Here is an 18,003-nt window from a genome sequence, read left to right on the forward strand (position 1 = left end):
TGGAGATGTGCTGGGATGCTCTAGAACTGGACCTTCTTTCAACTAGGCGTGTTGCTTGGTGATGTAAGCCGATGCACCCTAACACACTTGTGAATTACTCTCCCCAAGATTGGATGCCATTCTAAATTGCCTAAGCTTCTGTTTAAGATTGGAAGATTTAAGTATTTATTAACTATGGCAACAACCGTAAACGGCCAGATGCAAATAAATACACAATTTTCGGAATATATGGCCCTCTCAATATTTCCAGAGATAGAGGATAATCCGTTTTGCTGTACACAGCTTACAGCAACAGCAGTTAACACGAGTGCTTAAAATGCCTAATATATCATATGGAGTTTAATCTGCCACTGATATCAGATTTTTCCCTCTTATTATTGTTGGTCCGCTGCAGACTGCCAAAGTAAAATAAATACCTCTGACAGGTTTAGTACTGCTGAAGCACTGCATTCCTGTTTGACCTCCGTGTGGTATTGCTTGGGGACTGGGAGAAATGAACTGGTTCTGTGTGTGAGTTGATGTGTGTGTGTGTGTGTACACACACACACGCGCGCACACACACACACACACTCACTAAGAGACACACAGGTGCAAACACACACACATACACCCACAGAGGGAGAGAGAGAGGGACAGAAAGAGGGAGCGGGAGAGACGTGAAGAGAGAACGAGAGAGATGGGGGGAGAGAGAGAGATACAGTGAAAGAGGCATGTAGAGAGAGAGACGGAGAGAGATGTACATTCTCTGAATATTCTCTCTCGGAAAAACAGGGGAAATCTATTTTCTAGGCTGGTGCATAGGAGTGAAGCGCACAGAGAAATAGTGCCCTACGCTAGCACCAAGCCCACGGTCACGGATAAAAAACAAAACAAAGATGAGACGTGAACCTTGAGCCTGGGGGGTGACAAATATCACTGTCTCTTCAGTTTGCCCTTGGAGACGAAAAAGGGAGAGAGAAGGGGAGCAGTTGGGGAAAAACAGGTAAATCAAAATGGGTGGGTTAAGTGTGTGTGTGTGTGTGTGTGTGTGTGTGTGTGTGTGTGTGTGTGTGTGTGTGTGTGTGTGTGTGTGTTTGTGTGTGTGTGTGTGTGAGAGAGAATGGGGTGGGGGTGTAGTATGTTGTTGGGGGCGGTGTGTGGATTTCCTAAACCAAACAAGTTGTTCCAAGCAGTGTGTAATTCAACTCACAGATGATGGCTTTTACAGCCCGTTCGGCCTGTATTATATCCAGCGGGGATCTGTAAATCTGTCAGAGAGTGAGTAAATTCCGCTGCCCCCCCCCACCACCACCACCCTGCACCACCACCACCAGACACAAGCCCCCCCTCCCCATCACAGCACCTCCCCCACCCGTCCCCCTAATCTCATTTGCCTGAGGTGCCGATGGTGCATTGCCTGCCTCCACCGCCTCCTTTAGCTGGGGAGGCGGGTGGCTCTGCGCTAACGTGACTGATTCCCACCTGTCCCTCCATGAAACGCTCCATCAACCTCCAAAAAAAACCATTATCTGGGAATGTTTTAAGACTCTAATGGAGTCCTTATCTTTATTTTGCAGTGCAAAATTTTAATTGCGCACTGTACCAGAAGTTTGTTGGTTATCAGTACGGATTCATGGTTAGCATTTACACGTCATTGTGTTCATAGATAGACTCCTTTTTTTGGCGGGGGTTGCAATCTCTGGTGTGCGTTTTATTAGACATGTGGCTTATTAAGATATTCGAATAACCGTTTGCTCGGGTTCATTCAAATCCTGGCAACGTCTAAATGTGTCTGTTGCCTATCAACAAGATAAGATTTACAGCGTAACAATGGCGGATTTCAGTCGTACAGACTCTCAGATCTACTGAAAGCATTTTTTTGTCTATTTCCTCACCTCAGCATGCGCGGAGAGGGCCCATTGCAGTGCTCAGTGTCAATCCACAGTCACCGCTATCTCTGATTGTTTGAACACATAATTCAGTGGTTTGGTATTGAACAAAACTCATTAGTCATGGTTTGCATATCACCTGCTTTACCAGCCTGTAAATGTAATCACTAATTAGTGAGCACAGGTACACTGCACACAGGTAGAAGTTGAAGAAGTATAGGGAACTCGCTTGAAGCAGCGAAGAGTTATAATTAGTCACATTTACGAGGACAAAACCGAGATGTGTTGTGCTTTTTAATTTGCCTGGAAGCATATCTAACAGGACAAGCCTATTTAACTATATACAGTGAATTCATTAGGAGTAGCTCATTACAGCTTACAATGTCCCCCCCCCATGTCTACATGTTAGTGCAAAAGCTCCACACTCATTACTGGGACAGTAGTTTCTCTTTTTTAGCGTTAGACTGAGAGATAGCAACTACACGTGTCTAAAAGGAATTGCACCAACAAATTAGAAGAAAACTATCTACATACTTGAGAACAAGTGTAAGAGACAGGGTGTCATAGAAACAAGTAAAAATAAATAAGCCTTAACATACAATACTTACTATAAAATATGTCAAATATCATATGTTATGGATTATTTTTGTAATTAATAAAAAATGTGTAACATAATAAAAAATGGTCTACATGTAGACAGGCATGTGTTTCGGTCACAGGGAGACCAGGAGACACTTCTCCTTCCTCTTCAGGTGTATCTCCTCACCTGTAAGGTGTTTGCTGCATAGCTGGACGGTGGAGACTTATGGTAGAGACACCGTGCATAGCCATAGTGCGAATACCTGCTACATGCTGTGGTGCTGTGTCTGCTGGGATCAGAGTGTTTCTTGTGACATTCGTCTGCTTTTGTCTATGTTGTGCATACCTTTGGCTGTTTAGTGCAAATCTGTTTTGTGCAGCATCCATTATATTCACCTCAGTGCACAGTTTATGCATTTCCAATACGCTCAATCTCAGACTCATTTAATCAGTAGAGGACATTAATTTAGGTTCTCTTCAAGTTGAAGCATTTGCATTACTGTAAATGCATCAATCTGCATTCTGCAGAGAGAGAGAGAGAGAGAGAGAGAGAGAGAGAGAGAGAGAGAGAGAGAAAGAGAGAGAGAGAAGAGTCAGTGTTTGTGACCAACTTCTTTCCCCACAATTACAGGCTTTCAGTGACATTGTGACATGTTCTCTTGACTGCACAGGATTTACCATAAAAGAGTGTTAATCATGTGTCAGCCAGCTCTCATCCTCGGCCTTTTTGGGATTGCAGGGTTCAATGCCAAGCCCACACCTCCATCTAAGTTTATGAGTTGTGGTTTCAGCCCTTGAACGCACATGTAAACAACCCTAGTGTGTGTGTGTGTGTGTGTGTGTGTGTGTGAGAGAGAACACCAGTGGCTGCACATTACATTGCAGAAAGCCTTAGGAATGTTGTCTGAGAGGTTGACTCTGTGTGTGTGTGTGTGTGTGTGTGTGTGTGTATGTGTGTGTGTGTGTGTGTGTGTGTGTGTGTGTGTGTGTGTGTGTGTGTGTGTGTGTGTGTGTGTGCTCTTATCACTGGCAGCCAGAACTGATATTGCCATAATAGCCTGGTAAACATTTTTCGCCAGCTACAATTTCAAAACTCACGAGGAGAAAGTGTTACACCACACTGAGTGCAATGCCTACAGTCCTACCATCTTACTCACATACACAGTCTTCTCAGGCACCCTTTCGAAGGTTCATGGTTTGTGAAGCATAATTCTAGTAACAGTATATTCAATTGTATTAATTACAGATTGCTTAGGAACAACATCAGAGGTATATTTCACAACAGCAAGTAATATTATTATAATGAGAGTGAGCACCAGTGAGAGTATATCTTTCAATAGAGCTGATGTAAATGGTTAATCTGCAGTATAGTAGTGTATAGTTCTTGAAAAAGCCCCCCCCCATCACCTCCTGTTAAACTCCCCTATAGCGAAGACTATTATGTTTCAAAGATCATATTCATTTTCTTCAGTATGATCATTTGGGGCAGAGGAACATGCTTTAGTTTTTTAGTTTCTCTCTCCTTTTCCTGAATGGCTGCTAAAATGTTTTCGACTGCTTGCCATTATAGCCTCCACTATAAACAGCATTGATTGTTGTGTTTGATTATTGACCTTCGACAAAAGTTTGAGGAAATGCTGGTGTTTTTAACATTTGTTTTAGCCTTTAACACACCTCAGGAAAAGATTTCTGCATTTTAAATGTGTGAATATTAATGCAGTGAATCAGGCAGCCATTGGCAAAATGATAAAAAAAAAATAAGAGTCCCACACAGGCAGTACGTACTGCAGATGACCGTATCAGTGTGTCTGGAGAGTTAAAGGAAAAAATGTTGGTTCGCAAGTACTTAAGTGGCTGTAAAATGCTCTCTCATTCCCTCATGTAGGTATGCCAATGCGTTCTATGTACTCACCAGTTGGATTGTTTCTTTTAAACCATAACCACATACATTCAGACCCCTCTGAATACTTAACATAGTTTGTTTACCCCTAATTATTGTTTTTTGTTTGTTTTGGTTTGGGGTTTTTTCACGGAGTATGGCGACACCCGCCAATTGTGTCTGCATGCGTTTGGCAGAGCGCAGTAAACTCCTCATCACATCAAAGGAAACTTAGTTATGCAGCTTTAAGGAAGATAATAGGCCTGCTGATGAAATCAGTCGCGCTGATTACGTATTTTCATGTCTTAATTGAAAAACACTTCAAGGAGGCAAGTCACTTTTTTACTGTGAGAAAATATGCATAGAACGTTGCTGCCAGTTTTGTTTTCTCTTTCTGTATTATTCTTTAGAAGTAGCCAGTATGGTACACATTTTAACACCAGGGCACATATATTGATATATAGGCAATATTGGTATTCTGTGTAAGCACAGGTGAGCAACAAGGACTCATTTGGAGACTCTTGTTTTAGCTGTTATCAAGGCCCTGTAGCCATAGAGTCCATGCTAATAAGCCCAATTTTAAGGAAGGGGAGAGACCATCTGGTGTGCAGCAGAGGGAACGAACCCTTGAACAGAGCTAGTGAGGTATTCATTTAACTCCTTACTGGACATGGTCCATTTAATCAACATCTGCTCACTATAAGCTGGGTAGGGTGAAGAATTAAATGCAGTAAAATAAAAGTCTTTGGACAAAAATAAAAGTAGCTGATGTATGAACAATGTATTTTACATAGCAGGCAATTCTCTCCCTGGTCTATGCATACACCTACAGCTCCTCACCAGGGTTATTTCATTAGATTGGAAACAGAATGGCATAGCCTAATGGACACAATGGTGTTTGTGGATTAATTTCCATTAATTTCCATCAGGAAATTTAGCGAGGATGTGCTTTTTCATGCATATAATACCTTTTTTTAATTAGAGTAGACAATTACCTGTCCCCTTTGAGTCCAAACCTCCATACCACCACACGAATGGTGAGCGGCAGCCCACGCTAGTCTCAGGAGGAATAGTTGACTTTCCACAGAGCCCAAAACCTCACGGAGCAACACCTCAAGGAGGAGGGAGCAACTCTGTGGGGAGGCACTGTTGCCTCTACACAAGAAGCAAATCATCACCCGAACAGCCTTAAAACATTTTTAAATATTATGGGCTCTTAGCTTAGAGTGTGTATGTGCCCTGCATTCATTTATAAAGAGAACTCTGTCAAGAATGTCTAACAACAATTAAACGTTGTTGACTTCCATGGCCTTGCAGTGTAATTAATTACTATGCCAAAAAGAGCCTGACGGTGCAACACACATACAGATATGATGTTATGTTGCCAATGCACTGCTCAATTCAGTGCGGCACAGATGGATGGATGCATGGGTATAGTAACAGACAGATATATAGACAGCTATTTGGTCATATATACTTTATTCAGCTGGTCCCCCTACAGACTATCTATAGGTGCTCAGGTTATAACTACTACTCAACTATCTGTTAAGACTCTGTTAACTACAATTTATGGGGTTAGGATTGGGTGTATGGTAAGGTTATGGTTGGGTTTATATATTAGTAAAGGTGATGTTTAGCGAACAATTAGAAAGACTGAACTTAAATTTCAACGAACCATCTGTAAAACCATCTGTAAAGTAAACTGACTATCCAAATAAAGTGTTACCAGTCGGATGCAGTGGATACCTGTACCCAAGTAGTCATGACTTTTGCAGTGACTTTGTGCTGCTGCATATTCACCTTATTTTCCATCAAATAAGGTGAATAGGGGTTAGTGTTAGTGAGGTGACGTCGCTTTAGACAAACGGGTCTGCTAAATACCTTACCTATAATTACAAGACTTACATTGCTTTTCACTTCTCCCTGCTGCCATGACAACGTTGAAGGGTCTACTTTCTCTGTCAAGTGGACTTTCTTTATTTCTATTTTCACTGATGCAAGTTGAAAAGTAGTCTCCGATATTAACTATAAATAAGAGAGCAGATATGCGGGTAATTACCCACAGTAATCGGTGCTGCCCTTTTACCTGACAACTCACTGAGTCTAACTCACATCCTGTCTCCGCGGGATTATGTTGCCGTGCTGGTTGTAACTCTCTGCATCGTAGCGAGCCAATCACAAGGAACTCCTCTGGCAATGTTACTCATTCGCTAATATTATCGTCTCAAAGTTTGTGTATGGTATTTCTCATATCATCTCATACGAAACCTGTCACTGAAATCGCTTGCGCCTTATTGACTGAACATATTACATGTCATGTGGTCTTGATGTGTCCTGTCACCTACTCCTGCTTGAGCAGACACCAGCACTATCGCTAAGGCACTGTGGACATATGTATTTCCACCAGCCAATGATCCAACTGAAAGGAATGTGCAGGTCATTTCGCGTGATTGCTTTTGTTTGTTTTAGTTTTTGATGTCCGTCACCGGATTTAACCTCATCAAAGGACTAATTGGCAGCTCCGTTTCACTTTCAAACGTTTCCGAAATAAATTGAATAACGGAATTACCGTGCTGCCGTCCCCGGAAGGATTGCAGAACGAGATGCGTGTCAGTGGATACTTCACCGCGTCTTGGAAGTCTCTGACTGTGATGTCGTTCAGACTGCTCTTCCTTCTCCCTGCAGGTTTGCCCGTCCACAGCCAAGGGGATTCCCAGTCCGATAATAAAGTGATGGACAATATTACCGTCAGGCAAGGAGATACAGTGTCTCTCAGGTAGGTGCATATTTCGTCTTCTCATGTCTTCAAGTATTGAGATTAATGGACCAGTCTTCGTACTTCTGTTGTTTTGGAAAAGTGCTTGTTCAGTGAAACGGACATTTGTGGTAATGGTGGTTGATGAATAACAAGTACTGTGCTGAAGCAGTAAGCCCTCTCTAACCTTGATTTTAATGCATGCTTTCTGCAGGCAGAGATATCTTGTCTATGGCCTTACTACTGTTATTAAATGAGTGTGGCGCTCGGAAAGTGTGTTTAGAGTTGCAAGGTTGCAGTTTTTGAGGGAATTTATTTTTTTAGAGCAATTGCTTTTTGTTTGTGCTTTGTGGTTATACATAACTTGAAGTATGCTGTTCATCATTCCAGAATATTTCTGTTCATAGAAAGCATACTTGCCCTCTCCTCTGCAAATACAACAATATTTCTTTTCTAACTTTTGTTTACATAAAATGCTGACCTCAGACTAACATTAAAATGGTAAATTAGCCTGATTCAGTGTCAGTATGTGTATGTGAAGTAGATGGAACCATACACACAATTCCCAGTAGTTGCAAGCATAAAGCCTGGTTGTCATTGTAATATCAGTGCTTATGCCATCACATAGTTGTTCAGTAGTGATTGCAGTCATTTTAAATCCAAGTCATGCTTTTGAAAGAAATAAGTAAAACAAAACTGTTCATTTGAAAATATCTAGTAAATGTGTTGTGAAGTTAAATATGGAAGTCATTGAAAGCACTCAGAATGCGTATGTGGGAAATGTGCACAGCAGCCCAGTCAGCTGGGAGCAGTAGAGGCCTTTGTTTTTCTCTAAATGCAAATGAGAGCGGGAAAGAGCAAGAGAGAGAAAGGGGGGCGGGGGGCATAGTTGGGAAATATGCTTGTTGTCTAGTACACAAAATCCACATTATTAACGTCCACAGAATTAACATTCTGTCAACACAACCGGTAACATATGCTGAGTTCTGATAAAAGGAGGAATTCTTTTTCAAGTCGAGCCATAAGCATTTTCACTGACAGGTTATGTCTTTGAATGTGTTAACATACTCAGACTAAATCAAGCTTAACTTTTTTAGAATCAACGTTGGCACTGTACGATTTCCACGATTTTGACTTCACAGCGGATGCTGTCCCATGATCCCATTGCACTGTTCTCCTACCGCACCTGACAGGGAAGAGGCAGCAGGCAACAGAGCAGAGGATGCTCTTCTTATCATATTTGCATTCCGCGTCTTTGTATAACCAACAGTGCCACTGAGCTACAGCCCCCTTTCAACAGAGTGATAGAAAGATATGCTCTCTTTACACACACACACACACACACACACACACACACACACACACACACACACACACACACTCACACACACTCTCTCTCTCTCTCTCCATTCCCCTGACATCAGACTGTTGACTTTACCCATCCCTTCAAAACTTTTTTTCCCGAGAGCTCGGTGTAGTTGTCAGAGCTGCCTCTCAGTGTTTTCAGTAACCCTCGGATGTGCGCCTAGCTGCTTGTTAAAGTCACCTGGAAATGTTATCTGTCGCTCCGACTATGCTCTTCCGTCCCCTGTACAAGCAGGTGAAAAATGAAAAATGGAAGAAAAATCTGACGCCGCTGTCACTCTGTTGACATGACAGACTGTACGAATAAAATGGAAATCTCATCGCAGGGCTTCTTATGCACAGTATGAGCGAAGGGAAAAAAGAGTGCTTCACGACTACACTGTAATCACCAGGAGTTGTGTGCCGAGATCGGAGTTGCACATCAGGCATTGCAGATCACAGCTGTGCCGGGGAAAGGAGGTCTGTGACTCAGCTGTGCTTGTTTTTGCTGCAGTGCCAGCTTTGTTCAGATTCCAATACACCTCCGTGGCCCTCAGTGGCAGGATGATCTTTTTTTGGGTGGGTTTTAAGTGAGCCTGAGTCAGATGTTTGTTGCTGAGGTCGAAGCCTTTGGGTGGAGTGAGGGCGTCATGTTTTCAATGAAGGCATCTGAGGAGAATATAGATGTTTTTACTGCCAAAAGCCAGCAGAGGTGGTGTTATTAGCAAAGTGTGAGTTCTTCTGTGAAAGCCCAGGCGCCACACATTCTCATTTCTGTAACACGTGTCCAAAGACATGTCCTTTAATGACCTATAGGGATGAATCACACCTTGTAGCCTGGGGTTACATTGGTCAAAATTAGAGGAAAACCATAGCCTATTTTGTCCAGGTCTTAAAGTAACACTATGTAACAATTTCACACTTTTTGAGGTATGGTTTAATAGGCAACTATTGGTACCATCCTCAAATTCATTTTGATAGCATATGGTCATGTGAAGGACAGATTAACACCTGTGTCTTCCCCACTAGCCATCCAGGATATGCCCTTTGTAGTTCTGTGTAACGTGCTGGAACACCCTGCAAAAATGGAAGAAAAGCTTTCACACGCATGACATTGCCAGCTATACTGCCAAAAGACACCAGTTAGTGTGTTGGCAAGCTTCAATCATTGTCAGCTGGGCTGTTGGTGGTGTTTGCAAGGTTTTTGCATGCCTTTTAGGTAGTTAGCTTGCTGGTTTTGGAACAGAACTCCGTATTGCTGCTTTAAGTAACACGAATACAGATGAGTTTCTGGCAAATCAAGAATACCAAGAATACAAGGAATTGCTGTCTTTGTCTTATTATGTCTTTGTCTCAGTCAAGATAAAAGTGATCTGACATAAAATATACCACCCACTTGTTGTTATGCTGACACCCAGGATAACTGTCATCCTTATCACTAACTGCGCTTAATTGACCATTTTGACAGTGTGTAGCCAGCACATACACGCTGAAAACCCCCATTTCTGAAAAAAAAAGGAATAGAACAAACCGTCGGTAGACAGCACAAGCAGACAGCCCACTGTGGGAAACCATGTTGGTGTTTATGGGGGCAGGGGAGGAATCCTGGAGCAGACCATATACTGATTAAAGCGGGGATGAGGCCTGAGCTGCTGACACTCTCACTTAGCTGGTGGAGCGAGGCGACAGCATTTGCTGCCAAACAGCAAGTGGTGGGTCCTCTGTGTTTCCCTGATTCCACAGTGGTATATGTTGCTGCCATACAAGCTGTTGGACTGTAATAGCATTTAAAATATATATATATATATATATATATATATATATATATCTCAGTTTGTTTTGTTATATACGTACATATATATCTCATGTCTATTATGCAGTGACATTGAACAGTTGCATCCATAGGGAATTGCTGTTTTCTCAGGAGAAAGCATTGGACTGCTTCTTATGCAAAGTCAGACTGACACCAGCATCCTGTGTGTCAGATACATTCATATTCAACAGAGGCCTTTGATGTCATTGATTTGTAAATTCAGGGTAATTTGACATCTCATTGTTTCTCTTGGTTACGTACTGCTTAATCTCCCATTTCAGCCATGCTATCTACTTGAAAGTACAGTTTTTTAACTACTATTATTATTTTTAATGGATTATTAGCTGCTGAGATAAAACATTAAAAGATTTTAACAGGATGTAGATGTCTCATGATTATTTTATGTCATTGTGTGCTCAGAAACACCAGGGAGGTTAAGAAAGATGTCGTCAAAAGAACAGCACCTCCCAGATGAAGCGTTGACAGAGAGAGAGAGAGAGAGAGAGAGAGAGAGAGAGAGAGAGAAAGAGATTTGATTTCTTGAGAAATGTGAAATGTTAAAGATTCTCTTTGTAATTTCTGTTCCTCACACCTTGCGTCAGGTTGCTTTGATATCACCGCGTATCATGTGTTGTCTTCTTAATGCCACAATCTAGAAAGCGAGCCATGACTGACGGCCTGTGGCATGATTTACAGAGGGGTTTAAATGTACTTGTAACACATTGAAATGACATTCTCACACGAGCTGTTTTGAAACTGCTTTGAAAGTGGATTTAGCATAAATACATCATTCTTACCTAGTGATGCCATCATTGCCAAAATTACTTGACTGACTTCAGAACCAACTCCCCTGATAGCAAATTATTTTGGAGCAGATCTCACCCCGATCTAGCACTGCTATGGATCAACACCAGGTCTGAAAACATCACTAAGCAACGCGCATTTTAACTTGGAGAGAGGGTGACTAAAATGATTTAGATTGTATTCATCATTAACGAGGGACATGGCAGTCCTAAGCTTCTGGGGCATCACTGAGCTGCGCCTCAGTCTGCTTCTCTATTGGAATGGTGCACATGATTTTATACACTGGAAACATTTGTCTGTGCTCACAAAAAGCTATTGTTTTTCTCAGATTCTGTGCATAAATTCATAAAATGAATCTAATCTGTAGACATAGTCATACAATATATATATATATAATTTACTGCAATACAATACCAGCTTTCCTATATGAAATATATATATATATATATTTCATATATACATGTATACATGCATACATGTATGTGTGTGTGTATATATATATATATATATATATATATATATATATACTGTATACTGTATATAAATACATATATATATACATACTGTACCATCTCAAAAGCAGAATTAGTTTTCCTTTGAAAAGAAAAGAAAGAAAAGCAAAGAAAAGAAAAGAAAAGAAAAGAAAAGAAAAGAAAAGAGATAAACACGGATCCACTCTTCTGGTCTCACTCTCATCTCCTATGGTGGTGACAGACAGACAGCTGTTCCTCTGCTATTTTTTGCCACAAGTGTCAGAGGCTAATGGTAGTGCCACCTCACTTTCACGCTCTGACAGGGAACCAAAAGGTTCCACATCGGCGCCTCACCACCAGGGTTCTCTCATGGTGAACAGGTCCCTGATTCTGTCTCGAGGTCAGGATGCAGCTAATATGTGAATATTAACATTTTGATGATCGGACCTGAATGTGTGTCGAGTGTTTGAAGATTATACCTTAACTGCTATTTGGAAGACTGCACAAGCAAAAAAAAAAAAAAAAAGAAAAAGAAAGAGAAGAAAAAACCGTAACTGTAAATAAACAGTATCTCATTTGTGCAAGGTCTCCTTCGCTCTCTTTTGTATTTAAAGCATGGGATTCATTTGGCCAAGCTTAAGTGAGGCATTCCAGTTCTGCTGATGGCATTATTGTCAGGCGGAGCAAATTACATGTTTTTGAAGCTCATCACTTCCTATTGAGAGCAGAGAATGGCCACTTGTTCAGAGAAAACAAAACATACCATGCCAAATGATATAAACAGAAAATTGCCGGTCTTGACAAAAAGCAATGAAATACAGTTTCACTGGCAATAGCTTTGATTATTCTGTTCCCGGCATATGCCCAGGAAACAGCTTGGCCTACATTCATCCGCACCTCTTTGTGTTTGGAAATAATCTCATATCTCCCATGGATTACAGCAAGGGGGATGCACTAAACTGTGTTGCACAGGCAATTTCTTTATGATCTCTTTTTTCAATCCTTTTTTTTTAATTTAATGAAATGGCATTGATTTGGAGCTGCTTTTCAGGCATAAATGTGTTGTGTTTGTGTTATTCAGTGCACCAGCAAATGTATTTGCATCTGTGTGTAAGTTTGAAATGCAGTTCAAAAGATGAAAGTGTGCAATTTTACTGTTGGAGTGCACCTCTCCCTAAAGCATGCTATTTCCATACAAAATAACTCTCTATGTAGCCTTAAGCATCTATCGTGGTCTATTTAATATAATACCGGCTCATTGGTAGTGCAGTTGTAATTTTTGCTTGCTGATAACAAAGCTAAGATCAGTACCAGAAACATTTTGTCTTAGAGCAATTATTTTCAAAATATCCCAATGTAGAGACAGTTAGATGAACTGCATCTTTCCCCCATAATACAACTACAGTATCCTGAAATGTCCTCTATTTCCACAATACTCTCACTTCAGACAGCATTTGACAAGGGAAGGCAAGGCAAGGGAAGGATAGAGACCACCTTAGCCACAGTGAGTGTTTCCCCCCTAGGGCCTCCAGTGTAACATGTTTTACTATGTGTTGGCCGAGTCCTTCTACCACACAGTCCTCTCTCTGTAGCCAGACAAGGGTATGATATTAAACATCTGACAGAGCCAAGTGCTTTAGCCTGCTGATGGAAATTGGGTTTGCTAGTCATGACTGGCATAGTGCTTATGAAGGAGAGTGGCTGGACACAGGTGTGTAGTTTATGAGGTGCTTTGGTGCAGCCTACTTAGATGTGTTCTGGATTTGTGCCCAGGAATTAGGAATGACAGACAGGAGGCACTGGATAATGTGCTTAAGGGTCTCAGCTCCTCCTTCTCCTCCTCAGTCTCCTCATACTCATCAGCGCAAGGTTAACACTGCCTCTCTCTCTTTCTCACACAAACACACACACACACACACACACGCACACTGTACAGACAAACACACCACACAGAGACATATACATGCTCCACACACACAAACACACACATTACGATAGCACAAATTCATTGCACACAATGTGTATTTTGCACAGATATTACATAGAACATACGAGGTGGTGATATTTGTTATTCGCCCAGAATTTTGTTCACTCATTTTGAACTTCTCCGCACTACTTATAAAAGCACTCTTACTCAAAGTGCACATTTTGCATAACTTCAGAACATTATCATTCGTTCCTCCCGTTTGTTCAATGACAATACTCTTGAGGTGCCTATATTTAGCACGAGTCACCGCTTGAGTTATGTCTCTATGCAAGGCAATTTGCTAAAGGAGTTCAAACTCCTTACAATCACTTCTCAGGGGAGGATATGCGATCACAAACGTCGCTAGATTGTGATGGTGGTGATATGTCAAAAGATAAGCGGGGAGAAGGTGGTATTTAAGAAGTAACTCTTCACAAATGGTATTTAGATTGCCTCCAACAGAGGCACGTGGTTATCCTCCTGTGGTATAGAGAAAGTCTTGAGATTATGGTCTCGGGATTTCAAAGTAGTCGCGGTCTCACGCAGAGCTAAGCAGGAGCTTCTTGCCTCAGCAGTGAAGTTATTGTACCTGAAAACATGAAAACATGCGCGCACACACAAACACACACACACACAGAGACACACACACACACACACACACACACACACTTAATCCTCTGGTCCCCTGGAAGATGTGAAATACATATTAATATGATGTGCATGCATCAAGTCGGGTAGAGACTTTTGGTGTTTGGCATCATCACTTCTTATAAACATATTACATATCTGAATTCACATACAGTATATATTAATACATTCACATATATTTGACTGTACATATACTAGGGATGGGCATTCGATTAAATTGTCTTAATCGATCGTCGGGAGAATTAACGATCGATTTTCGATTAATCATTAATATTTTTATATTAAAATTCACTATTTATAGGCTATATTAAAATGCAGTGAAAATAGAAAAAACACAGCGTGTTTCCTCATTGAGATCTTTATTACCAGATGAACAACTCTTGTGGCAGTTAAACTTACAAGATGGACAACTCTTGTGGCAGTTTAACGGGATCCGTTCAATGGTTACACTTGAAAATATGCGCTGCTGTACTCTTAAGCAGCGGAGCCGACAGCTAGAAGCCGGTGCTCATGAACACAACTGACCTTCGTTTTTTTTTTCTCTCTAACTAATTAATCTCAAATTTTGAAATTCATTCATCTAGATTCATCGTGATTAAAAGTTTGTTTTCTTCTAAAGACTAAATCTTATAAATTAACGAGTAATCACTTCAGACAGCGTGTATTTTAGACACTTGTTTAATTGTATTTTTTTCGTGCTCTCTCGCCATCAGCCAAGGAATGTATGCGAGACACAATGGTGCCCCTCGACGGTAAATCGTAAGAATTGTCCCCTAAAGCAATTCGAATCACCTCAGTCAGCCCACCGTCTTCAACTATGTTGATGGGCCGACAGTCACCGGCAACCTAAACTGCTACAGCGTTGGTAACCTTTTCACGGACTGGTCTAGTTAATGTCCTAGAGAAGTCGTGGAGTGTGGGTTGGCGACCATCTAACCTGGGACTGCTTTCTGTCGGGTGCTTTGCATTAAGGTGATAACTTAAACACAAGCTGCTTCTGTGATAGCTACATTCAGCTTGACAAATGCTACATACAACTTTAGTTTTGTCGATTGTTCTGTCATTTTGCCTCTTAAACAGAAACTTTCCGCCCAACAATCCCTCAGCTCTCTCCATCTTCAACTACCGTCCCGGTCTCTTCTATCTAACTGACTGCAGACAAGGGGCGGTTTCGTGCCATGGGTCAACGCGCACCGGAAGTAAACAAAGCGTTCAAATATTTGATTGCATTAATCTCCGCCACAATAATCTCATAGAATAACGCGTTAACTTTGACAGCCCTAAAATAAATAAATTACACGCACACTACGCAGGAGAACATGTTTTAATCGATGAAAAAATAATTTAATCAAGGAAATTCTTAATGATCAATTAATCGATCGTCGATGAATTATGCCCATCCCTAACATATACTACATACATGTATGCGCTAGTCTTTATTTTCTACAATAATGTGGTGCAGAAGAGGTGGTGTATTGTGAGAGTAGGGATTGCATTGCCTCTGCTGCTGAGCGAGGGAGTCTGATCTTGGGTGCTGAATTATACATTAAATGGTGTGATACTAGCAGGTGCTCAGAGCTACAGGGTCCTCATGTAAAGTGCACCTTTTCTGCCATCGGGACCAGGAGTTTGGTGAACTGAATCATACATATTAGAAGCAAGCTGTGTTTTATTCTGTGATGTGTGTTTTCACCCACCAGAGCCACATGTCACCTATGGTACATATGTGAGCTACTTAGACTAGTTTGGGTAACTGCAGTACACAGTTAATTTACACACTCGGTCAGTTCCATTGGCTGGTTGGACCAACTCAGTCCAAACCCGCAGGCAGTGGCGGTTCTACACGGAGGCCTGGGGTGGCCCGTGCCCCCGTAGACATGTCCCTGGCCACCCCTGTGGCCACCCCGTGCTGACCAAATACAAAAATTATGAATTTATTATGATTTTACACCCGAGCGCCAAAAGCGGAACTATTGCGTATATATTAAAACGGCGCACCCAAACACTGTAGTCTGCCAAGTGTGGTGCTCTTCGGTGAATCAGAGCTCAGCAACTACTATACATGGATACCATGTGACGTGTGTCTAATATTATATATATATTTGTTTCCAACACGGACACAGTAGTCTAGCTGTGCGTCGGTCACAACCCACAGAAAGTTCAAATGCCCGGGATATGTTGTGCTGTTCGATGCGACAACTGTCGCCAAAGAAACCCAAATATACAATTTCGTTCTATTCCAAAAGATTTAGGGAATGACTGACCTGTTAAGTGAAATGCAGCACATTGATACAATCGTGAATAATTACTTACATCACCTGTGATCACATACATATTTTTTGTCTCCAGATGCCATATCTTGGTGTCGTTCACCCATCCTGCAACTGCATAGGCTATTGATAGGCATTTGTAGCCTACTCTTGAAATCTCCGGTGTATGGGGATGGATTATGTACAAGACAAATGTAAATGTCGAGGAAAGAAAGTTGGGGCAGACACTTTGCAGACTTTAAGGGACAAAATAAAGTTGAAGTTAATAAATATGGATCGCAGCCAATAATCAATGCCTTTTCCAAATATCGCTGTCCTTCTGTCTCATTTAGATGTGCTATCAGCTACAGCTCCCTAGCTTGCTCAGGATAGTTTAGGTTTGATAAGACAGTAATTATTCACGATTGTATCAACGCAAAAAAACAAATCCTAAAGGAGACATCACATAAAAAAAGCACATGCTTAGATTTGAATAGCAGTGGCGATTTTAGCCCGAAATTTCTGGTGGGGCAATTTTGTATGATATATTCGTTGTCATGACTGTGTTTGCCAGCTAACCAACCACTAGAATGAGAAAATACTACATTTAAAAAGTCTAAATTTGAAGAAACTAAACAGAAAAAAATACTATTATAATATTGTTATTATAATTATTATATTATTACTATATATTATTATATATTACTACCTAGCTACTATTGGTTACAAAAATCTTATAGTTTTGATGTGCCCCTCTGGTTAAACACTGGCCCCTCCTTGGCCCCCCTAGTAAAAATTATCTAGAACCGCCACTGCCCGCAGGACATCCTTTCTGCTGCCTAGACTAGGTTGTTTGGAGACGGAACTATACATTTATAGTATGAGCCTTCTTGTTGTCTTTGGGGTCTCACAGGCTCCAGACACATTTCAAAGGCTTACAAAAAATATGGTTATTGATGTTTTATAGGCTTCATGCTTTTTTACTTTTCCTAATTCCATGAGGACTGTTCGAAATATGGGACTTCAACTTGTCAACATTTTTAAGATTCCCTTTACAAAAAAGAGAATATGTTTAAATTCTGCAAATTGACATGTTTTTAAATCATAATTTTGTTCAGATGAAGTAGGGATAGCCCTTTCACACAGGTGTGACAGTTCAAAACACACACACACACACACACACACACATTGGGTAGAGTTTATCTAGAAAAAAATCTTGCTTAGGAGTGGGTATAGGTTGGTTTGATGCACGCATTTAACAAGCAGGACAAAGAAAAGACAAAAGCTTTATTATTCACCATATATACATTCACCAATCATTCATATCATCAAGAAATTTGCTGCAAATGAAGGTTCTTGTCATGTGCCTTAGTGAATGTGATTGATGACAGTGAGAATGAATAGCAGGAGTCTTGGACTGAGGATTATGTGGAGGATCCTGATTTTATACATATATTTGTAAGACAGACACATGTAATTCACCTGTAAATCAGGTGGAAAGAGGGGAAACAAGAGGCATGTCAGCCATGCCAGCCTTAGCATCTTGGTGGCTAAAGACCCCAGTGTCTCGACCAAGGATTGGGGAAACCTTGGGTCAATCTTGCACTAATGTTGATCTGGTGGCT

At 41.1% G+C, this 18,003-nt stretch overlaps 1 protein-coding gene across 6 annotated transcripts in view; it reads left to right on the plus strand.

The window, feature by feature from the left end:
* The window catches only part of ntm (neurotrimin), a 214,758-nt gene that overhangs the window by 127,383 nt on the left and 69,372 nt on the right, over window positions 1–18,003 (plus strand). For 2 of the 6 annotated variants that reach the window (XM_031572175.2, XM_031572177.2), the window contains exon 1: window positions 6,263–7,102. In XM_031572175.2, the coding sequence (XP_031428035.1) occupies window positions 6,930–7,102 (173 nt within the window). In that variant the 5' untranslated portion in view covers window positions 6,263–6,929. Of the gene's footprint in view, window positions 1–6,262; window positions 7,103–18,003 lie in introns of those variants that run through there. The other 4 variants (XM_042708491.1, XM_042708492.1, XM_031572178.2 and 1 more) reach the window with 4 other exon arrangements.

This window comes from Clupea harengus, chromosome 8 (assembly GCF_900700415.2).
Source record: "Clupea harengus chromosome 8, Ch_v2.0.2, whole genome shotgun sequence".
Lineage (NCBI taxonomy): Eukaryota > Metazoa > Chordata > Actinopteri > Clupeiformes > Clupeidae > Clupea > Clupea harengus.